This window comes from Pleurodeles waltl, chromosome 8 (genome assembly GCF_031143425.1).
Source record: "Pleurodeles waltl isolate 20211129_DDA chromosome 8, aPleWal1.hap1.20221129, whole genome shotgun sequence".
Lineage (NCBI taxonomy): Eukaryota > Metazoa > Chordata > Amphibia > Caudata > Salamandridae > Pleurodeles > Pleurodeles waltl.
The window spans coordinates 1,432,853,153-1,432,878,009 of record NC_090447.1 but is presented as its reverse complement, the minus strand read 5'-3'; the positions used below and the strand labels follow the sequence as shown (position 1 = coordinate 1,432,878,009).

Here is a 24,857-nt window from a genome sequence, read left to right as displayed (position 1 = left end):
TTATTTAATTTTCAGTAATCAAGCGTCATTCTGTAGCGCCCATCAGAGTGGCGCAGGGGCCAAAGAGGATTATTGCATTCAGTGGTGACTGGAGCCACCACACCTGCATCCAACTCCTGTATAGTCTCACTTATTTCCTCATGCTCTCCTGAAATTCGGTATTCTTTCAAATGATTCTACATGGTTGCCGGGAGTGCCCTCAACTGGGGGTACCTTCGGGTGACCCAGCCTCACTGCTGCCACTGAAATGTATCTCTTTGATCCAAACTGGCAACAACCATCATCCACGTATAAAGTCCTCTCCTTCAGGATGTCAATTTCTAGTTTATGCTCTAGGAGAGGCACAATCAAAACAGTATATTCTCTTTTTGGTATTCTCCCTATTCTCATTTGAAACAGTAGTCTTCACGGTAGGGGTTTGTTTTCCACCCAACCTTGTGATGGTGTAGTACTGTTCTGTAAACCTTTCTGGATATTCTCTCATATCTGCGAGGAGATTACTCTCCTTATCTGTTCTCAGCAGTTAACCCATCGCTGTCCAAATCTCCCTCCTCTTTCCCTTGTGAAGAAACCTTTTTCTCCCTTTTTTCCTTCCTCCTGCATGTGTGGCTGGCCCCGATTCACTCGTTTAGTGTCTTGCTTGTACACTTTCCTGCTGCCCTCCTTTCTGTCTAGCCGTCTCTTAAGGTACACACCATGACTGCTAGCTGCAGTAGGGTGATCTGTTGATAATCCCTAAACTGCTCCTGTATCATGGGGTCAGTGCTAAGAGAACAAAACATAGGAGCATCTCCTACATCTAACATTACTTCAGAGGCTCATGTATAAAATAATTGCACTATCCATGTAAATAATGTTTCCCCAGATCTCTGCTTGAATCTGTCTACAATATCATTAACTTCCTGCTGGGTGTAATCTTCAAGGAATTGCATCTCAGTCCATCCCAGGTTTTGTGGAGTGCCCTGTATTTTCTGTCTTAATATTGGCTGTGCACGAACCACTTTCTGTTAGTCTGGCTCAAGCTAGCCCCCACCTTTTTTTAACTGACATCACTGGAATCTGAAAAATCGGTTGAGTTCCAGATATTTTCGTCCCAGATTTGCGGATCCCAATTTAACCCTGCTTTAGCAATAGTTAAATGAACTTTCTTTTGATTCACGTTATCCCCTGCATTGGGTGACTTGGACAGCTGCCTACTCAGCAACAGCTTGTAAGTATCTTCCTTATCTTGCAATAACCTATTCTGACAAGACAGCATGGTTACATTATTTTTAGCTTCAACTAGCTGCCTTTCTGCTGGTTTTCTTGTTCCATCAGCATGGATTTTTCATGCATTTTTATTTAAGCAGATAACAGGATTCAGATTCCTTTTCCAGAGGTACTTTCTGTAAACAGAGTAAAACTGTTTTTTGGCTCAGCATCACTAAGAATCCGTCCCAGCTTTCGCATAAACCTGCTCCACAGGACAATTCATTCGCAAGAGCATTATAGGGTGCCTTTTCCCATACCCTGGTATCTCATTTACTTGGGAAACCGCCTTTGACTTTCTCCCAAACATTTTTCACGTTTAGGTCTTTCACCTCATATCTGCCGACTACGCCAAATTGTTCTGCTTTGCTTCAAACTAAGAGGGGACAAGGCTAAAGAATGCATCACTTTTAGTCTGAGTAATGAATTTATCAAGGCACTTCTCAGAGTTCAAATATGATTATACAAAAATATTAACATGAATGTTTAATTTAAATGCAACAAAACACGTGCAGCTACTAAAATAGTCAACAGTTGGGTAATAATAATAATCAGTAAAAAAAATACAAAACATCAACAATGAATATGTATGCAGTGAATATATATATATGTTCGATGGCATGTGTAGCTGCAGATACACATGCTGTGCACAGTCTGGTGTTGGGCTCGGAGTGTTACAAGTGGTTTTTCTTCAAAGTCTTTTCGAGTCACGAGACCGAGGGACTCCTCCCCTTTCGGTTCCATTGCGCATGGGCGTCGACTCCATCTTAGATTGTTTTTTTTCCGCCATCGGGTTCGGACGTGTTCCTTTTCGCTCCGTGTTTCTGGTCGGAAAGTTAGTTAGAATCTCGGAAAAAATTGTCGGTATTGTTTCGTTCGGTATCGGGTTAGTTAGAACAAATCGACACCGAATCTTGAAGAGCTCCGGTGGCCCTTCGGGGTAATTTCGATTCCCCGTCGGGGCCTGGTCGGCCCGACCGCGTGCGACTTCAAGACTGATGGAACGGACCCCGTTCCGCTTCTGTCCTAAATGCCATAACAAATATCCGTATACGGATCAGCATCTGGTCTGTAACTTGTGCCTGTCCCCGGAGCACAAGGAGGATACGTGTGAAGCCTGTCGAGCGTTTCGGTCGAGGAAGACGCTCAGAGACCGAAGAGCCAGAAGATTGCAAATGGCGTCCACGCCGACAGCACAACATCGGTTCGAGGACGAAGAGGAAGCGTTCTCCATCCACGAGTCGGATTCGGGGGAATCCGACGCCGAAGACATAACAACCGTGAGTAAGACGTCGAAAATTAGGACTCACGAAAAGTCCACAAAAGCCCAGGGGACGCCACTGCCAACAGGCCATGGCTTAACCCAAAAACTAGGTGACCGAGCCAAGGCACCGAAAAAGGGCATGCTGGTGTCGAAGTCATCCGACTGCGGTCGTGATACCGCCACACAGCAACCTCGGAGCCGAGACACCGGCTCCGAGACAATTCGGCGCAGAGACAGCGGCACCGAAGATGTTCGGCACCGAGATACCACGCCGAAATCAAAGAAATCTTCTTCGGAGCCTAAAAAGCCTACCGAAACGGTTTTGGTACCGAAAAAAGCCTCAGAACCGAAAATTAGTTCCTATACAGAGGAACAAGGACTAAACACCCAATTGCATAGATTTGGTGAAGAGCTTCAAACTGTAGAAACTGACTACACTCAAAGGAGGCTTCACATCCAGGAAGACACAGGGAAGATAACCACTCTTCCCCCAATCAAGATGAAAAGGAAACTTGTTTTCCAACAAGGGGACAAGCAACCACAAGCAAAGGTGGTAAAGAAAGTAACACCACCACCTTCTCCACCACAATCAACACATGCATCACCGGCGCAAACTCCACCACTAACGCACTCACCAGCTCATACCACAATGAGGCAGGATGATCCCGATGCATGGGACCTCTACGACGCCCCAGTGTCTGACAATAGTCCAGACTCATATCCAACTAAACCGTCACCACCTGAGGACAGTACATCATATGCACAGGTGGTCGCAAGGGCAGCCGAATTCCACAATGTCTCACTACATTCGGAACCTATTGAGGATGACTTTCTCTTTAACACCCTGTCCTACACCCATAGCCAGTATCAAAGCCTTCCCATGCTCCCAGGAATGCTAAGGCACTCAAAACAAATATTTCAGGAGCCAGTTAAAGGCGGAGCCATAACTCCAAGGGTGGAGAAAAAATATAAGGCACCTCCCACAGACCCAATATTTATTACAACACAACTAACACCGGACTCAGTAGTTGTGGGGGCAGCTCGTAAAAGAGCCAACTCGCAGACATCAGGCGACGCACCACCTCCAGACAAGGAGAGCTGCAAATTTGATGCAGCGGGAAAAAGAGTTGCAGCACAAGCAGCAAATCAGTGGCGTATCGCCAACTCGCAAGCACTCTTGGCAAGATACGACAGGGCTCATTGGGATGAAATGCAACATTTCATCGAACACCTTCCCAAGGAGTTCCAAAAAAGAGCGCAACAAGTGGTGGAAGAGGGACAAAGTATCTCGAACAATCAGATACGGTCTTCCATGGATGCAGCCGATACAGCTGCAAGGACAATAAACACTGCAGTCACAATACGGAGGCACGCTTGGCTGCGCACTTCTGGGTTCAAACCCGAAATCCAACAGGCTGTGCTCAATATGCCGTTTAATGAACAGCAATTGTTGGGGCCGGAGGTAGACACTGCCATTGAAAAACTAAAAAAGGACACCGATACAGCCAAAGCCATGGGCGCACTCTACTCCCCGCAGAGCAGAGGCACATTTCGGAAGACACCTTTTAGGGGAGGGTTTCGGGGTCAACCCACAGAAACCAACACTTCACAGACAAGACCACCTACCTACCAGGGTCAATATCAAAGGGGAGGTTTTCGGGGACAATATAGAGGAGGCCAATTCCCAAGAAGTCGGGGAAAAGTTCAAGGTCCCAAAACCCCTCAAAATAAACTGTGACTCACAAGTCACACAACCCCATCACACAACACCAGTTGGGGGAAGACTAAGCCAATTCTACGAATCTTGGGAAGAAATAACAACAGACACTTGGGTCTTAGCAATTATCCAACATGGCTATTGCATAGAATTTCACAAATTCCCTCCAAACGTCCCACCGAAAACACACAATATGTCAAAACAGCATATAGATCTTCTAGGACTAGAAGTTCAAGCATTACTACAAAAGGACGCAATAGAATTAGTACCAAGCCTACAGAAAAACACAGGAGTTTACTCACTGTATTTTCTAATACCAAAGAAGGACAAAACTCGAGACCAATACTAGATCTCAGAACACTAAATACCTACATCAAATCAGACCACTTTCACATGGTCACATTACAAGACGTAATCCCACTGCTCAAACAGCAAGACTACATGACAACATTAGACCTAAAGGATGCGTATTTCCACATACGATACATCCTTCCCACAGGAAATACCTAAGGTTCGTATTCAAAGGAATACATTACCAATTCAAAGTGTTGCCATTCGGAATAACAACTGCGCCAAGAGTCTTTACAAAATGCCTGGCAGTAGTAGCTGCACATATCAGAAGGCAGCAGATACACGTGTTCCCTTACTTAGACAACTGGTTAATCAAGACCAACACGCTAACAAGGTGTTCACGTCACACAAAGTATGTCATACAGACCCTTCACAAGCTGGGTTTCTCCATCAACTATGCAAAGTCACACCTTTTGCCGTGTCAAACACAGCAATACTTAGGAGCGACAATCAACACAACAGAAGGGATAGCCACTCCAAGTCCACAAAGAGTTCAAACATTTCACAAAGTGATCCAGGCCATGTATCCAACACAAAATATACAAGCAAAAATGGTATTAAAACTCCTAGGCATGATGTCTTCATGCATAGCCATTGTCCCAAACGCAAGATTGCACATGCGGCCCTTACAACAATGCCTAGCATCACATTGGTCACATGCACAGGGTCAACTTCTAGATCTGGTGTTGATAGACCGCCAAACATACATCTCGCTTCTATGGTGGAACAGTACAAATTTAAACAAAGGGCGGCCTTTCCAAGACCCAGTGCCACAATACGTCATAACAACGGATGCTTCCATGACAGGGTGGGGAACACACCTCAATCAACACAGCATCCAAGGACAATGGGACATACATCAAAGGAAGTTTCACATAAATCACTTAGAACTGTTAGCAGTATTTCTAGCGTTGAAAGCATTTCAACCCATGATAACCCACAAATACATTCTTGTCAAAACAGACAACATGACAACAATGTATTATTTAAACAAACAGGGGGGGACACACTCGACACAGTTGTGTCTCCTAACACAAAAAATATGGCATTGGGCAATTCGCAACCACATTCGCCTAATAGCACAATTTATTCCAGGGATCCAGAACCAGCTAGCAGACAATCTCTCTCTGGATCACCAACAAGTCCACGAATGGGAAATTCACCCCCAAATACTGAACACTTACTTTCAAATTTGGGGAACACCTCAAATAGATCTCTTTGCAACAAAAGAAAACGCAAAATGCCAAAACTTCGCATCCAGGTTCCCACACCATCAATCCCAAGGCAATGCTCTATGGATGAATTGGTCAGGGATATTTGTGTACGCTTTTCCCCCTCTCCCTCTCCTTCCATATCTAGTAAACAGATTGAGTCAAAACAAACTCAAACTCATACTAATAGCACCAACATGGGCAAGACAACCTTGGTATACAACACTACTAGACCTGTCAGTAGTACCTCATGTCAAGCTACCCAACAGACCAGATCTGTTAACACAACACAAACAACAGATCAGGCATCCAAACCCAGCATCGCTGAATTTAGCAATTTGGCTCCTGAAATCCTAGAATTTGGACACTTAGACCTCACACAAGAGTGTATGGAGGTCATAAAACAAGCTAGAAAACCTTCCACTAGACACTGCTATGCAAATAAATGGAAAAGATTTGTTTGTTACTGCCATAATAATCAAATTCAACCATTGCACGCATCTCCAAAAGATGTAGTAGGATATTTACTACATTTGCAAAAATCAAATCTAGCTTTCTCTTCCATAAAGATACATCTCACCGCAATATCTGCTTACCTGCAGATTACTCATTCAACTTCCCTATTTAGAATACCTGTCATTAAAGCGTTTATGGAAGGCCTAAAGAGAATTATACCACCAAGGACACCACCTGTTCCTTCATGGAACCTCAACATTGTCTTAACAAGGCTCATGGGTCCACCTTTCGAACCCATGCATTCTTGTGAAATGCAATACTTAACGTGGAAAGTTGCATTTCTCATTGCCATCCCATCTCTAAGAAGAGTGAGTGAGATTCAGGCATTTACCATACAAGAACCATTTATTCAAATACACAAGAATAAGGTAGTTCTAAGAACAAATCCAAAATTCTTACCAAAGGTTATCTCACCGTTCCACTTAAATCAAACAGTAGAATTACCAGTGTTCTTCCCACAGCCAGATTCGGTAGCTGAAAGAGCACTACATACATTAGACATCAAGAGAGCACTAATGTACTACATTGACAGAACAAAACAAATTAGGAAGACAAAACAACTATTTATTGCCTTTCAAAAACCTCATACAGGAAATCCAATTTCAAAACAAGGCATTGCCAGGTGGATAGTTAAGTGTATTCAAGCCTGCTATCTTAAAGCAAAGAGAGAGCTGCCTATTACACCAAAGGCACACTCAACCAGAAAGAAAGGGGCTACCATGGCCTTTCTAGGAAATATTCCAATGAACGAAATATGTAAGGCAGCAACATGGTCTACGCCTCATACATTTACCAAGCACTACTGTGTAGATGTGTTAACTGCACAACAAGCCACAGTAGGTCAGGCTGTACTAAGAACATTATTTCAAACTACTTCAACTCCTACAGGCTGAACCACCGCTTTTGGGGAGATAACTGCTTACTAGTCTATGCACAGCTTGTGTATCTGCAGCTACACATGCCATCGAACGGAAAATGTCACTTACCCAGTGTACATCTGTTCGTGGCATGAGTCGCTGCAGATTCACATGCGCCCACCCGCCTCCCCGGGAGCCTGTAGCCGTTTAGAAGTAAATCTTAAACAATTGTACATTTGTAAATATATTACTTTAACCTTTATTATGTACATACGTATTCATTCCATTGCATGGGCACTATGACTAACATACACAACTCCTACCTCACCCTCTGCGGGGAAAACAATCTAAGATGGAGTCGACGCCCATACGCAATGGAACCGAAAGGGGAGGAGTCCCTCGGTCTCGTGACTCGAAAAGACTTCTTCGAAGAAAAACAACTTGTAACACTCCGAGCCCAACACCAGACGGCGGACTGTGCACAGCATGTGAATCTGCAGCGACTCATGCCACGAACAGATGTACACTGGGTAAGTGACATTTTCCTTATGCAGGCACACAGTAAAAATAGATAATTAAGAATTAAAAATGCATCACAATGGGGATCGAATCCAACATCATCCTTGTCTTTTGCCAACGTCAAGCTGTGGAACCCAGGACAGCTAAGACAGGAGGAATTTCCCAATGGGACTCTTATTTTCCTGAGCAATGCGGCTACCCTCAGGGATGGGTTCCTTGTGCCTCAGCTCCAAGCTTCTCCACCTTATATACTTTAAACAAAACTTAAGAGGAAGGTTCTAGCAACCCCCCCTCCCTTCGCGTAAGTTGTGAAATTCAAGTGCTGGCTGTACTGGATCAGTGTTGAAAAACACGCAACAAGATTGGCCAGATCCCAAGGTACATTTCCAAGACCGAGTGGTATCCTTCTCTGCTATAATCATTCTCGACCTTGTACACTCTAATCAATGTTGGGTCTCCCATGTTGTTGTCCCTTCCCTGGTGAGAAGAGCGAAAACATGTTAACAAACTGCCTGTGGAAAAATACCTGTGCCACCAATGTGATGGCATTTGAAGCTAAGCACAGAATGGAGTCAGTGGTCAAGATGGAATCGGTGGTTAAATACAGATAGCATTACAATAGATTACTTAAGAGTAAGGCCTTAGGCCTCTATTGTTATGTCTATAGAGACATTATTTTTTCTAAGGTACCACGGACGCCTGTCTCTGACTGGGAAAGATTCAAGCATGTGAATCTATGAAAGATTCCAGTACTGGAGAACTATAGTTACAGGTAAGTAACTTATTTTCTTATTGATTAACCTATATTGCACACAAATAATAATGTGTGGAAATCTGGTTTCAGTGAATATTTATCATTTGTGAATCACCAGTTAAAGTCACTTGATTTGTTTTGGTTCTATTAAAATCTTTGCTTCCACCACATTTCAGAATTAGCAAAAAAAAATCATTTTGCGTTCCTGTGAGGAGACCCCCAAGGGCTGGACCAGTTACCACTTGCACTGAGGAATGTGAAGTGGACTTCAAGGGTCAATTGGCTGACCTCTAGGAAGCCCACTTTTCTGAAGAGCGCAGCTGATAATTACATTTGGACCTTCTATGGGCACTGCTTGTGGCTTCTAGTGCTGTGAGTGATAACCGCCCCCCCCTCCCCCCCCCCCCCCCCCCCCCTTAGTGGTGTTCCCAAGGTTCTGGGGAACTTGGGTGAGTATCAGTGTACCCCTTCTGCGGAACATTTAAAGGCTGGGACTTCAGTCACTTCTCCAGGCAAAAATCATTGAAAACGTTTTCAAGACCAGGACTGACCTGCCAAGTCAAGTTACTGCTGGGCCAAAGATTCAGGTTGCTCCTTATTAGAGTGTTTCCACAACATCAAATCTGTTTCAACAGGATATCGCAGAGAAGGTATCCCCCTCTTAGAATCTTGTGGTGCTACAACTTGCAGCTTTGCCTCATTGGATGATCTGTGCTCCAAACAAGTGACAAACTTTGAAGGTAGAAATGTTTTGTGTCCAAAGGTGCCAGAAGTATCCAGTAGTCAAAAGTATCCCAGACACTGAGTTGCCTTTTTTGGGCACAAGTTTTGAATTTCTCCACTCTGAACTTTCCTGCCAAAAGTTCACTGTTTCACTGGAACTTTGTGTGACGGCAATCTGGCCTCATGGAACTCATCTTGGCTACAACCTGTTGCTTTTCTCTGCTGAGTGTTATGGTATTCTTGAGTCTGGAGACTGAGCCAATGGACACTAGAGAAGCTCAGGGTCACAGTCAGAATGGGAGAACAATGGATGTCTTAATACATTCTCTTGCCTGTAACTACAGTACAATTACTGGACAAGTTTGTTGGGCCTTGCTCTCCCAATCAAATGTATCAAGGTAGTGAAAATAGTTGCAGTGTGAGGGGGCTGAATGCAACTGCCTAATGATTGACAGTGCTTAACAATCCAAAGGATTCAAACAGGGATATCTATATGATTTAAGGAACACCCTTACTGGAAGGACTTGGGGGAGACTCTATTGGAGATTGGGCACCCTACAACATTTTTTGTCCCTCTTCACCAAAAGAGCTGTGGTAGTCATGTTTTGCTCTCATAACTTCGGCTGGATGATAGAGTTGTGGCTAGTGATTTAAGCAGATCTTTGAACATTCTGGTCACCCCCATGTGCTCACATGCATGTTGACGATGCTATATGTTCTCAACAACAATATAGAGACATTTCTCAAAGGTTGCGAAGTAAGAGGGGACCTCATAGGTGGAGACTTAATTATTGTAATGATTAGCATAAAAGATGGAACCATCAATGACTTGAAAGCGGTGGGTCGATGTCATGGGTTTTAATGAAATAGCTGGACGTAGTTGGATTTATAGTTGTATGAAGCGCTCAAAACTGGGATAAATTCACGTTGTTTATTCTGTAGTGCATAAGTCATATGCGCAACGTGACCACTTTTTGATTAGTGATGGCCTCTTACATAAGTGATAGACACATCAATAGGACAAATAGCCTTATCTAGTATCTGCTCATGCAGTGAACTACGTGACATTTACGCAGATGAGACATTAGATGTAGGAAGGTAGTGATTAAATGACAGTTCACTGCATGGGATTGCCTGCTCACAATTCTCTGTAGATACCATCAGGAAGTTCATGCTGGACACTGACCGTTGTATGGGGATGGCAGTTTTGTGGGATGCACTGAAAGCTGTCTGCAGAGGTTTTTTAATTTTGGCAGCAGATCTTTAAAGGCAAGAGATATTCCAGAATAAAACAAAAATGCCATCTTGATGGAAATGGGGTGGGTAAGATGCTATTGAAACACAAAAGAAGAGTATCAGGAGTAACTTAACCCCACACATGCTCCTGTTTTAACTAGAAAACCATAAACACACAAAGTGTGGGTTGTTGCTGGAGGGAACTGGGCTGTTAGGCCCTGTTCAGGAAGCGCTAGTTGGGCGCATATGATCCAGCCAAGGAAAGGGTGCGAAGAGTGGCTGTACCTTGGAGGGAGTTCCCTTTATGGGCTAGGTGGTCTCACACACATTATAGTTTCATGCTTCATCATATGACCACCTATCCCCACCCAGGTAAGACAATACTACCTGAGCGGACTCAAACTCGTTGTTAAAAGAACTGCAGAGGGAGTGCTGAAATTAGATCTAGCTGGATAATACAAGGGATCCAGATAAAGAATTGGCGAATAATAATAAAATTACCTTACAAATCACCTGTTTCGCTGGGGATTTTTAATGTAGGTGTTTGTAGGTAAGAATAAAACCAGGGTAGGGACTCCGTTGAGAATGATGACTCAAGGAGTCTAAAAGAAAGGGACCAACATGTTTCTGCCCGCACTAAGAGCTGGAAGGTCTGGGGCATTCATCAGGGTGGGGGGATCCCTAAAGGACAATGAGCAGGGTTACACGCTCGATAATATAGAAAGTGCTCAAGTTGAATAAATATATGTGGGGCCTACCTGAATCTCTTTTAGAGGGGAGGCCTACAGGAAGAATAAAGAGAAACGTGGTGAAATGATAGTGCCACGTCAATCAAAAACACAGCACACAGAGGTGTCTGAAACATGCCATGGATGTCACACACAAGTGCATGCAGGAGAAACTGGGGACCAAGAGGCTAAGATGCTAGACAGTAAACTGAGAGCAAAGGTCGCTAGTGAAGAGAGCAAAAGGGAATTGTTGGCGAAAGAAGGGAAGTGTTGCATTTTAATTAAGCCATAGAGGGTACTTTTGAGTATATTATAGGAATGTATACACACAAAGCTGTTGTGAGGAACAGAGACCTTAGGAAATGCGTTAAGACTCGGAAAGTTGAGATTTGTATGCAGAGATGGTATACGCCCCCATAGCCAAAGATACATGAGAATTTGGTGCTTTGTGGAACGTAGGTTAGAGGGCACTCCCTCTGGTTGGTTCCATGGTAAGCCGGAAAACTTGGAAGCTTGGGGCTTTGTCACTGCTTACTAGAGTGACTGTTGACTCGTAGGGCAGGTTGATGGTTACATGAAATTTCACAGCTTTTCCATCTCCTTTTTATGCCGGTTTGCCACAATTTAGACATCAAACAGGTTTCAGGAGAGGAGGGTTTCAGCTAAGGCACATCAATATGCCTTGTGATGGACTTCCTGGGTAAAAGGGGACAAATAAAGATTTTGAAAAATTTAAAATAAATATTGCCTTCCTGAGAAGGAAAGATTTTAAATTTGCAGATGCATCACTGGGGCATGCACTAAGCACTGACAGCTGAAGCCTCTAGCGAATTGTCTGCATAGAAACTCTTCATACAGAGAAATTGACTGTAATATGCCCCTAATGAAGGTGTCAGTAGTTAATTGATGTGGTGGATAGTAGCCCACCACATGTAGAAAAGTTACTGACCTGTTTGTTCCATACAAGGGGAACTAGAGATAATATGGCAAAATAGCGCTCCAGTGCGGAGTCTAAAATTCAGCAATTGTACTCAGCAAACCATTGGGTGGTGACCCCTCAAAAAGGGTCATTTTCTCACAGAAAGGGTTATCCTGAAATGTGTTGAGCATACATGATGATTTATATGATTTGCAGTCAAAATAGTTTTATTGGTAGAACATTTGTTGTATTTAAACAATTTTGGAAAATTCTTTAAGTATGCCTTCTTTAACTGAGGAGGTTAGTCACAAGGTTATTCGTGGCTTTTATTTATAGTATGGTGCTAAGTTCCTGAGGTACACCATAAAACCAAAAGACTTAAGATGAAACAGCGATGCAGGAATGATAAATATGATGTATAAGGAGCTGCCCTCAGGAGAATGAAAGAGTATGAGAGATCTCAATCAGTGCTAAACTAAGCCTTCTTGGAGAAGAACTAAAACTTCCCTCAGGGTCCCTACTCTGTTCAGGCATCATGACAGTTTATTCCTTGAATTCTGTGGAACCCTTCCTTCAGAAATGGCATTGTCCTTCAGATGAGTAACACTATTGCTGCCACAGCCATGGTCACTCAGCAGTGTGACATTTATGGTCTGGCTTCAGGACCATACTGCTCGATGTCTGCATCAGCTCTGATGTGCAATGGCTAGACTTTGATTAGATAATTGCTGTTTAGGTTCCCAAAAGTGCTGATAAAGTACTATTGTAGCAACATAGCATTTATTATGGCTATTACAAAAACTAGCTCAATAGCCACAGCATACAGTAGCAACCTCAGACCTACTTCCATCAGCAAAAGCAAGCCAACTGACGCATAGAAGTCCGAAGCCCTTGTTACACTGGCAAGGTTCACCTCCACCAGCTCTCACGTGATTTTGAGCAGCCACTGGGGAGAAGTATAAAAGGTCATATTCAGTATTGCCTAGATGTAAAAAAAGATGAATGGGTGCTACATACACCTGGACCTGGTTATAAGTGCTCTCCTGCATCAGTCAGTGCAAGTTACAAATTCCAGTGACTGTATGAAAACTTTCCCCAACCTCTCAGAAAGATAGAGAGGTATATTCTGGTTATTTCCAAGTGAAAAAGAATGATTGCCATTCAATCTGAGACACCAAGAGTGCAAAGACGTGGCTGATAAAAGGAGTGCGTCGACAGAAATGGCTGATAAACCTTTGAATGAATGCAGAGCTTCTTCCCAAGCTGGCACTACAGATGAACTGCTAAAAATCTACCCCAAACCTAGTAAAGTTGCGATAGTACCTAACAGCAGTGTTAAATTCAGAGTTGCCAGGTGTTTCCTTCAATGGACAGAACGGTTCCTCAGCTGGTTGCAAGTCTGGCATGCATCTCCACTGTTATCTTCTGTAGCATTCTGCATGTTCTTACTGCAAGCCAGACATAATATAAGGCAACTGCCAGAGTGGATCATTGGATCCAGAAGATTGAAATCTGTGACAATCGATTGAGAGTCCATCCGCTTGTGGTGCCTGCGAAAAATAATGATGGAATGAATGCCTTTTCAGCAATCGCCTCCAAACAAGTAAACTGGTTTCTCAATGATAGGGAGGACACATGATGCTATGGTTGTTCAAAATAAGTGGTGTCCCACAGATTAGTTTTACTCAATAAATGTGCTGGACGTCCAGACAGTACGCCTGAGCCTCAAATATTTTCTTCTGTACATAAAAACAGATTCTTTAGCGTTACAAACAAACAAGGCACCTTCAATGTATTAATGCTCTTTACATAGGGGCGTGGATTGAGAAGCCAACATGGCAGATGCGGAATAGCGGAGCTCCGCCACACTGTCTAATTATCCTGCTGAAATATTTTACTTGGCGGGCAATCTAGCGCGGCTGTTAGCATAAATGGCGAGTTGACAAGTTGGACTGCTGCACACAGTTCTGATGTAACCGGAGTACATGATACGCTACAAACTGCCCTGGGAGACCGGGACGTGAAATGGCGCGTTGACCTGCTATCTGACTGACGGCGTGCGTACTGCCGCCTCGAAACCAGACAGCCTGCGCTCGCAGTGATCACAGGTAAACTTGCAATGCCTGTGAGATGGAGGGGGCGACCCTGTGGATGGAAAACCTCTGGTAAAGCTGTGGAATTGCTAGCTCAATATGGCTGCTGTGAACCGCAGCCAATGGGCGCCACTGTGAAATTACATGAGACCTGGAGAGTGACTGCCACTTGGCACTGAGACCCGCTACACTGGCTGTGAACTAAAGTGGGCTTTGTGCTTTCCGAGTGGTTCCTGGCAGGGTGTGGGTTTTGGGGGGTGGGGGGGTTTGCGTTAACTTGATCCCGTGAAGAGGCTCCCTCCTCAGCTGCGAGCATGGTGCTCACTCCATCGTTTTCCGGGGTACCTCTCTTGATGCCTCTCCCGCTGCTGTCACTGCCCTTGCTTGAAGCACTGCATGCGGAGATTGCCCGGGGGTGCAGCCACTGTGGAGGGCTGCGCCACATTATTATGAGTGGACACCAGGATTTGCACTACTATTGCTGAGCGAAGGCCTTATACACTGTGTCCATGAACTTCAATGCCCGGCCCATTAAGTCTGATTGTAGTGACAACGTGATCTGCTGATTCTCCGGTGAACAGTGGTGCTTACATGACAGATGAGCAGGAAAGTGCTGCACCATGACCTATTACACTGGCGCCGGACATGGCACACTAGGCACTTTCATTTATCTGCAGTAAGATACGAACTCTGTCGTGCAACCTGATGTGCATCTGCCTGCTCTATTATGAGAGGGGCATCTACATTGGCAGTGCAGAGATATAAACGACCGATTGAACGCCCACCCAAAAAGCGCTGCGCTACTGTTCGCCCTTTATCGACCTGCAGCATCAGGCAACGTGGTGAATCTAGACATGGGGCGCCAACAGGCTGTGGGGCACTCAACCACCTCCCAATCCCGGACATCCACGCCACAGTTATAACCTGCTGTAATCAATTTAACACGGCTCAATACACTGGAGGACAAATTTGATGCCCTATTATTGGCAATAGACAACACACGGATATCATTGGAGTCTAAAATAGACACTATTGCCTCTGATCTAAGCCTTCTCCATGCAGACCATAGGAAACTAGCGGTGAGGGTGACACTGTTGCAACACTACCACCTAGAACACCTAACCTGGTATCCTCCCTACACGAATTGATAGAACGGCTGTGTATACTGGAACAACAAGCAGAAGATGGGGAAGGCAGAACCTGCAGAAATAATGTCAGACTGGTGGGATTGCTGGAGGGTGCTGAGGGTCAGGACCCAGTGCGGTATCTTGAAGACTGGATGCAAACTGTTCTTCCCCCAGGCGCTACTCCATTGTAAGGGCACATTGTGTCCCCACACGATGACCCCCACCAGGTGCCAGTCCACGTCAGATGGTGATACACTTTCTACACTATTGCGACAAGAGATGTGGTATTGGAGGAAGCATGCCAGCTCACTTACATAGAATGAACCCCGGGTCTCTCCATTGAAACCAATACAAAACCCTACGCCTACTTTGCACACTGCACCCGGCCGCCCCTGTGCTGCTGAGGGTGTGTTTTGTGTGCCTACTTGTGGCTCAGGAACTGAGACTTGTAGGTGTCTTACTTACCTCACAATCTAACCAATACTTACCTCCCCCAGGAACTGTTGATTTTTGCACTGTCTACTTTTAAAATAGCTTATTGCCATTTTAACAAAAACTGTAAAAGTTATTACTCTAATTCAAAGTTCCTAACTTACCTGTGTGGGGTACCTTGCATTTTATGTATTTACTTAAAATCTTGAACTTGTGGTTCTAAAAATAAATTGAGAAAATATATTTTTCTATATAAATACTATTGGCCTGGAGTAAGTCTTTGAGTGTGTGTTCCTCATGTATTGCCTGTGTGTGTACAACAAATGCTTAACACTACCCTCTGATAAGCCTACTGCTCGACCACACTACCACAAAATAGAGCATTAGAATTATCTCTTTTTGCCACTATCTTACCTTTAAGGGGAACCCTTGGACTCTGTGCACACTATTTCCTACTTTGAAATAGTATATGCAGAGCCAACTTCCTACACCCCTTTACTGCTGGTCCTAAGCGGGCTGTTTTGTAATAGACCTGGAGAAGGCATTTGATTTTTTTGAATGGCCCTTCCTATTTAAAGGCCAACCATGATATGGGTTAGGCCCTCACTTTCCCCAACTGTTAAGATTATGTACCCTCCCATTGGACAACTTGTATCGTGTCCAGTCCACATCAAGAGGTATGAGGCAGGAGTGTCTCCCCTGCTTTTCTCCCTGGCAATGGAGCCTCTGTCTGTTGCACTTGGGCACCGGGGGCATGCCTGGGGTATACCCCAAGGAGACTGGCTCCATTCTGTATCCCTATACGCTAAGGATCTTCTTGTATACATTAGGGACCTAACTGACTTCCCTAGAGCTATAATAGCCCTCTTACATTCATATGCAAAGGTATCGGGTCTGCGTTTTAATTGGGCCAAGTCCTGCATTTACCCACTACTACGCACTATGGCTGACCCAGGCCGCATCCTTGTTGCTCCTGAATTAATATGGTAGCCAAACACATATTGATATCTTAGTATCCAGATATACCATACAGAAACTGATCTTTTTGATAGCATTTATAGTATGCTTTGGAGTAACACCAACACATTGTAATTGTTTATTAATACTTGAATCACCTGCAGCCGGCCGTTAGTGTGGCATCACATTTTAAAGTTGTTATAGCAGGCTTGAATCTGAATAGATATGTGGAAATGTGACGCCAGTAGGATAAGGACAACATTCTGCATGAAAATGGGGCATCCTATTGAAATATGTTGTAATGTGAGCGCTATCATTTATTCTTGTAGGTTTTCTTTGTAAAGCTACATCTGCAAAATTTATATAACATGACCTTTTTAAAGAACCCAATGTTATGTTGTGTTTTGACACCTGGCGCACGTAGAGTTTAATGTGTTTACAGTACTATTTTGAACCCAGAAGGTACTACCACTTTAAGTTTGAAGTGTCTGTTTTAGGTCTATCTGTAAATAAACCATATTCCTCATATGGGCTGTAGTGCATGCTGCAACCATACAATTGTCACATATGATTGTAGCTCGTATTTATTGCAGATCCAGAAGCTACGCGCTCTTCTGTAATCTAATCTTGGGCCCAGTGTATTACAATGTTTGAAGTCGTTTTCCAGCTTTAGTGATGACTGAAATGATTTACTATGTTCTCTGATGCTCACAGTGACAAGGTCCATGATCACGAGGTGCAGTGGCCTCAACGTGCCTACATTCTGTGAAATGGGAATATTATATGAGCTGAACTAGTCCATAAGCATGTGATTTGATGGATACCATCATATGAGTGGATCAGGGTCGACCTTTTGCATTTATGAAAAAATAGATATTTACGTTGATGGTGTAATAGTTACTGTAGGATTGCAGCTGCCATTCTCAGGGCTGTGCTCTAGAAACCAGATCAGAGTGTGTACTGTGACAATGCATGATCATAATCTCCCCACACAATCCTTTTCAAAATAAAAGGTAAAATCGTGAGATTGCATGGCTTCTGAATCTGCAGCGGAACAAGTTGCAAATGTAGAATAATGGATAACACTTTATCTCGTTACTGCATGCTGTATCTAAGCCTTTAAACTTAAGAGTGTTGTTATCCTGAGAGTGTCAAGTGCCTTAATAATTGTTATGCAACTTTAATGCAGTAATATTGGCAGCCTTAGGACACCAGTGGTGAATGAAAATGCACATTTAGGATGTTGTCCTATGCTCACTGACTGTCACTGGAACCATAGAAAAGCCTTTCTAATGAAAATATTGATTCCATGATGCAAATCAGCTGACTGTTGCACAGACTTTTACAAATGATTTACAAATAATTGATATTTGATTTTATATCCTCTTCTTGTGGCTTGTGCTCATTGTTGTACTTTTGTGCTATCCTAGTGGAGGTGGAGCGTAGCAAGAAGTTGACCGGATGTGTTCGTTTTAGCTCAGCATTTCCAGGAAGCATGTATCAACATATAAAGATGCACCGGAGGATTCTTGGTCATCTTTCTTCTGTTTACTGTGTAGCCTTTGATCGCACTGGACAAAGAATTTTTACGGTAAGTAGTTGATGTATCTAATTATAGTGCAGAACAATCTTTTGTAACAATTGTCCTACCTTGAGACGTTCTGTTAATGTTAGGCATTTTTATTTTTAAGGCACTAGACCCGTTCTTGGTGAATCATTTACATTTAAAGTTTGTGGCACATAAATTTAGCCTTTCCATAATACTTTTTTTAGTTAGCCTGTTAGACTATAAATTTGTTTTTTTGCTGGTTTCTTTAAACAATCAATCATAATTACGGTTCAGTTGCGTTCTTGCAAACCTTTGCACAGCAATCCATGTGCAATTTAGTATACTATTTGTATGAACCTATTGAGGCATTTTAAATCCCCGCTATTCCATAGTCGTGAGTGCATGAATCTTCCAGAAACGTAGGGCCCGATTAAGAGTACGGTGGTCTTGAGACCGCCATATGTGCGGTGGCGGTCCAAATACTGCATTCTTGGCGGTCTGACCGCCAGATTAGGATGCTGGCAGTGGGACTGTGTAGGAAAGTGCCTCTTTTGACATGGTCACCCTCCTACTGTTTGCCTGGTTTCTGGTGCAGTTCTGACTGAAAGTGGTTTGGATCCCAGCTAAACAGGTTCCCAGTGCCAGATCTCTTTCCCTAAAACTGCAAAGTCGTTGTTCCCAATTGCCAAACCTTCAGCTACCATTGTAAATGTTACCCCTATTACCTAGGGCATTGGGTACTAAATGAAAGCCCCCGATGGTTGCAGCACAAATTGGGCCTCCCTCAGGGACCCTCTCACTCACACAGTGCTGCTTTCACAGGCTGCGTGTCTTGGTGCAGAACTAAAATGAAAACACGACATGACACAGCCTGTGTGCCCTGTCCCCTTTACACTGCATGCAATATATGTAAGTCACCCCTCTAGCAGGCCTTCCAGCCCTAAAAGCAGAGTGACTTATATTACATGTGAGGGCATACCTGCATGAGCAGATGTGCCCCTGTTATGTTTTTGTTGATTCTCAGACATAGTAAGTGAACAGGGAAGTGATTTTAAGTACATGTGCTGAGCATTGGTCATTACGAGTTCCCCAGCTTCATGATGGCTTCACTAGAGATAGGGATGTTTGGTATCGAAAATCTTGTATTGATAAACCCTCACTGAATCCAGTGATGGATTTATTAATACATGCACTCAGATGGCACCTTAAAGGTGTCTCCTGAAAACCTACTAACTCAGTGTGGACAATGACTGGTCAAAAAACAGTGCAACCACCTTGCATTCTGGCCCCCTGAGGTGAGAGTCAATGCTATAGAGGGCTCAGAACCAAAGGCCTGCTCTGGGTAGAGGTGTGACCTCCTTTCCCAGGCAGGATGGACGTTCCAGGGCTGGGAGCTTTAAAGGCCTGGCTGCCTTTGTAATGCAACTGAGGTCTCTCCAGATAGTGGAGATGACCAACCCCTTGTCCTGACCTCACTTTTGGCAGCAGCACAGGCAAGAAAATGTGTTAAATTAGGAGGAATGCCCACTATATGCCAGTCCCACTCCTAAGGTGGACGAGCTGAAGTTGACACTGCTGCAGCCTCAACCAAAAGACTCCCCCTTTCAGCGACCTGTCTGGTAAGCCGTTCCAGATGCCAAAAGACACCCAGGCACCTGGAGCCCCTGGACTGTCAGTGTCCCTACGTCCCCTGGCATCATAACTTACCTGGGTAGCTGTGGGTTTTCTTCATTCAGCCTCCTGGCCTCAGCCAGCAGCCTTTTTCCAAAAGTGATCTTTCCCCTTTGGTTAACATTGGGTGCCCGATGCTGTTTCACACACTGCACCTGGCTGTTAATGTGCCACTGAGGGTGTAAGTTTGGTGCTGCCTTGTGGTCCTCTGTGTACTTACCTCAACCCCAGGAGATTGACCCCAGGCACAGCTTCACTCACCCGTTAGCACCGCATCTTTGTTCACCCCCAGTCTCCATTGGTTAACATTGGGCACCAGACTCCGAATTTGACCTCTACATCTGGCCTCCCCTGTGCCAATGTGGGTGCACTTGTGGTACTGATTGAACCTTTCCTTGTGTTGACCTTAAATTCTGAAGACTGGATTTGTAAGTCGTGTACTTATCTGAAAAAAACATATTCTTGTTTTTCTCCCATATGTTAACATTGCTGAACTGGAAAAATTACACTGATTTTTGAAACTACAAAGTATTAATGATTGGAAATCTACTTAATTGATTACGAAGTTCTTGTGTTTGAAACCTGTATAAGAAATTTTATGTTCGATGGCATCTGTCGCTGTAGATACGCATGTTTTGCAATAGCTCGCCATCTGGTGTTGGGCCGGAGTGTTACAAGTTGTTTTTCTTCGAAGAAGTCTTTCGAGTCACGGGACCGAGTGACTCCTCCTTTTGTCTCCATTGCGCATGGGCGTCGACTCCATCTTCGATTGTTTTTTTTCCGCCATCGGGTTCGGACGTGTTCCTGTCGCTCCGAGTTTCGGAACGGAAAAATAGCTAATTTCAGAAGATTTTCGTCGGTATTGTTGCGTTCGGGGTCGGCGTAGTTAGATTCAACACCGCGTCTAAGATCGAAGAGCTCCGGTGCCCTTCGGGGCAATTTTTTCGATCCCCCGTCGGGGCCTGGTCGGCCCGACCGCGTGCAGAAGAACGCCGATGGAACGGACCCCGTTCCGTTTCTGTCCCAAATGCCACAATAAATACCCCTATACAGACCAACACTTGGTCTGCAACCTGGGCCTGTCACCTGAGCACAGCGAAGACACCTGCGAGGCCTGTCGTGCGTTCCGGTCCCGAAAAACTCTCCGAGACCGTCTAGCCAGAAGACTTCAGATGGCATCCGCGCCGACAGCCCACCGGGAGTTCGAGGAACAAGAAGAGGAGGGATCCTTTTCGATCCAAGAATCGGACTCCGAAGGATTCGACGATACACAAACCATGAGTAGGACGTCGAAAACCACTCAAAAGAAGATTTACAAGGCCCAGGGGACGCCACTGCCATCAGGCCATGGCTCGACCCATCAATTCGGTGACCGACCGTCGGAACCGAAAAAGGCCCAAACAGTGCCGAGATCGTCCGACTCCGGTCGAGACACCGGCACGCAGCCTTCTCGGGACCGAGAAAGTGCTGGAGACCAGCATCGACACCGAGATACCGGTGTAGACACGGCTCGACGCCGAGACAGCGGCACCGAAGAAGATCGACGCCGAGAGATTTCGGCCCCGAAAAAGAAAAAAGTCACCTCGGAGCCGAAAAAAGATGCAGACAGGGTTTCGGTGCCGAAACAAACTGCAACCGACCCAGTTTCAGGCTCTTATACAGAAGAGCACTCGCTAACCTCCCAAATGCAAAAGCATAGGTTTGAGGAAGAACTACACTCAACGGATGTAGACCATACGCAAAAGCGTATTTTCATACAGCAGGGGACAGGAAAAATAAGCACCCTTCCCCCTATTAGAAGAAAGAGAAGATTGGAGTTCCAAACCGAACAAACACCACAAACAAAAGTGGTGAAAAAAGTTACCCCACCACCCTCTCCTCCACCTGTGATTAACGTCTCACCAGCACAAACTCCATCACATTCCCCAGCTCACACCACCATGAGCCAGGGTGACCAAGATCAAGACGCATGGGACTTATACGACGCCCCAGTGTCAGATAACAGTCCGGAGGCATACCCTACGAAGCCATCTCCACCAGAGGACAGCACTGCGTATTCTCAAGTGGTGGCTAGAGCAGCACAATTTCACAATGTAAGCCTCCACTCAGAACAGGTCGAGGATGACTTTTTATTCAACACACTCTCCTCCACCCACAGCTCCTACCAAAGCCTGCCTATGCTCCCTGGTATGCTCCGGCACGCAAAAGAAATCTTTAAGGAGCCGGTCAAAAGTAGGGCAATCACACCAAGAGTGGAAAAAAAGTATAAGGCGCCTCCTACAGACCCGGCTTTCATCACTACACAGCTGCCACCAGACTCTGTCGTTGTAGGAGCAGCTAGGAAAAGGGCCAACTCCCACACATCTGGAGATGCACCACCCCCAGATAAAGAAAGCCGCAAGTTCGATGCAGCTGGTAAGAGTCGCAGCACAAGCTGCAAACCAGTGGCGCATCGCTAACTCCCAGGCACTACTTGCGCGCTATGACAGAGCCCATTGGGATGAGATGCAACATCTCATTGACCATCTGCCCAAGGACCTACAAAATAGGGCAAAACAAGTGGTTGAGGAGGGACAGACCATTTCCAACAACCAAATCCGCTCCTCCATGGACGCTGCAGATAGAGCTGCACGGACAATTAATACATCTGTAACTATCAGAAGGCATGCATGGCTCCGAACGTCTGGATTTAAACCAGAGATTCAGCAAGCAGTTCTCAATATGCCTTTTAACGAAAAAGAACTGTTCGGTCCAGAAGTGGACACAGCGATTGAGAAACTCAAAAAAGACACGGACACTGCTAAAGCCATGGGCGCACTCTACTCCCCGCAGAGCAGAGGGAATTACAGCACATTCCGTAAAACACCCTTTAGAGGGGGGTTTCGGGGTCAAAGCACACAAGCCAGCACCTCACAGGCAACACCGTCCAGTTACCAGGGACAGTACAGAGGAGGTTTTCGGGGACAATATAGAGGAGGGCAATTCCCTAGAAATAGAGGAAAATTTCAAAGCCCCAAAACCCCTACTACTAAGCAGTGACTCACACGTCACTCACCCCCTCCACACAACACCAGTGGGGGGAAGAATAAGTCATTATTACAAAGCATGGGAGGAAATCACTACAGACACTTGGGTTCTAGCAATTATCCAACATGGTTATTGCATAGAATTTCTACAATTCCCTCCAAACATACCACCAAAAGCACAAAATTTGACAAAACATCATTCCAATCTCCTGGAGATAGAAGTGCAGGCACTACTGCAAAAGAATGCAATCGAATTAGTGCCAAACACACAAATAAACACAGGAGTTTACTCACTGTACTTTCTGATACCAAAGAAGGACAAAACGCTGAGACCAATCCTAGACCTCAGAATAGTGAACACATTCATCAAATCAGACCACTTTCACATGGTCACACTACAAGAAGTATTACCATTGCTAAAACTACACGACTACATGTCAACTTTAGACCTCAAGGACGCGTATTTCCATATACCAATACACCCATCGCACAGGAAATACCTAAGGGTTGTATTCAAAGGAATACATTACCAATTCAAGGTACTGCCTTTCGGATTAACAACCGCACCAAGAGTCTTTACCAAATGTCTAGCGGTAGTCGCTGCACACATCAGAAGGCAGCAAATACATGTGTTCCCATATCTAGACGACTGGCTAATCAAGGCCCATTCGTTAATAGAGTGCTCAAATCACACAAATCAGATCATACAAACCCTCTTCAAACTAGGGTTCACCGTCAACTTCACGAAATCCAACATTCTGCCGTGCAAGGTACAACAATACCTAGGAGCCATAATAGACACAACAAATGGAGTAGCCACTCCAAGTCCCCAAAGAATTCAAAATTTCAACACCATCATACAACGCATGTATCCAACACAAAAGATACAAGCAAAGATGATATTGCAACTCCTAGGCATGATGTCTTCATGCATAGCCATTGTCCCAAACGCAAGACTGCACATGAGGCCCTTACAACAGTGCCTAGCATCACAGTGGTCTCAAGCACAGGGTCATCTTCTAGATCTGGTGTTAATAGACCGCCAAACTTACCTCTCGCTTCTGTGGTGGAACAACATAAATTTAAACAAGGGGCGGCCTTTCCAAGACCCAGTGCCACAATACGTAATAACAACAGATGCTTCCATGACAGGGTGGGGAGCACACCTCGATCAACACAGCATACAAGGACAATGGAACGTACATCAAACAAAACTGCATATAAATCACCTAGAACTACTAGCAGTTTTTCAAGCACTAAAAGCTTTCCAACCAATAATAGTTCACAAATACATTCTCGTCAAGACAGACAACATGACAACAATGTATTATCTAAACAAGCAAGGGGGGACACACTCCACGCAGTTAAGCCTGCTAGCACAAAAAATTTGGCGTTGGGCAATTCACAACCAAATTCGCCTAATAGCACAATTTATACCAGGGATCCAAAATCAACTCGCAGACAACCTCTCTCAAGATCACCAACAGGTCCACGAATGGGAAATTCACCCCCAAATTCTGAACACATATTTCAAACTCTGGGGAACACCTCAAATAGACTTGTTTGCGACGAAGGAGAACGCAAAATGCCAAAACTTCGCATCCAGATACCCACACAAACAGTCCCTAGGCCACGCCCTATGGATGAACTGGTCAGGGATATTTGCTTATGCTTTTCCTCCTCTCCCTCTCCTTCCTTACCTGGTAAACAAACTCAGTCAAAACAAACTCAAACTCATATTGATAGCACCAACTTGGGCAAGGCAACCCTGGTACACAACGCTGCTAGACCTATCAGTAGTACCCTACATCAAATTGCCCAACAGGCCAGATCTGTTGACACAACACAACCAAAAGATCAGACACCCAGATCCAGCATCGCTGAATCTAGCAATCTGGCTCCTGAAATCCTAGAATTCGGGCACTTACAACTTACCCAAGAATGTATGGAAGTCATAAA

General features: G+C 44.7%; 1 protein-coding gene across 1 annotated transcript in view; it reads left to right on the top strand.

Annotated features, from left to right (window-relative positions):
- The window catches only part of BRWD1 (bromodomain and WD repeat domain containing 1), a 1,722,898-nt gene that overhangs the window by 125,168 nt on the left and 1,572,873 nt on the right, over window positions 1-24,857 (top strand). Inside the window, exon 7 of the mRNA XM_069202575.1 lies at window positions 18,083-18,243. Within this exon, the coding sequence (XP_069058676.1) occupies window positions 18,083-18,243 (161 nt within the window). The remainder of the gene's footprint in view (window positions 1-18,082; window positions 18,244-24,857) is intronic.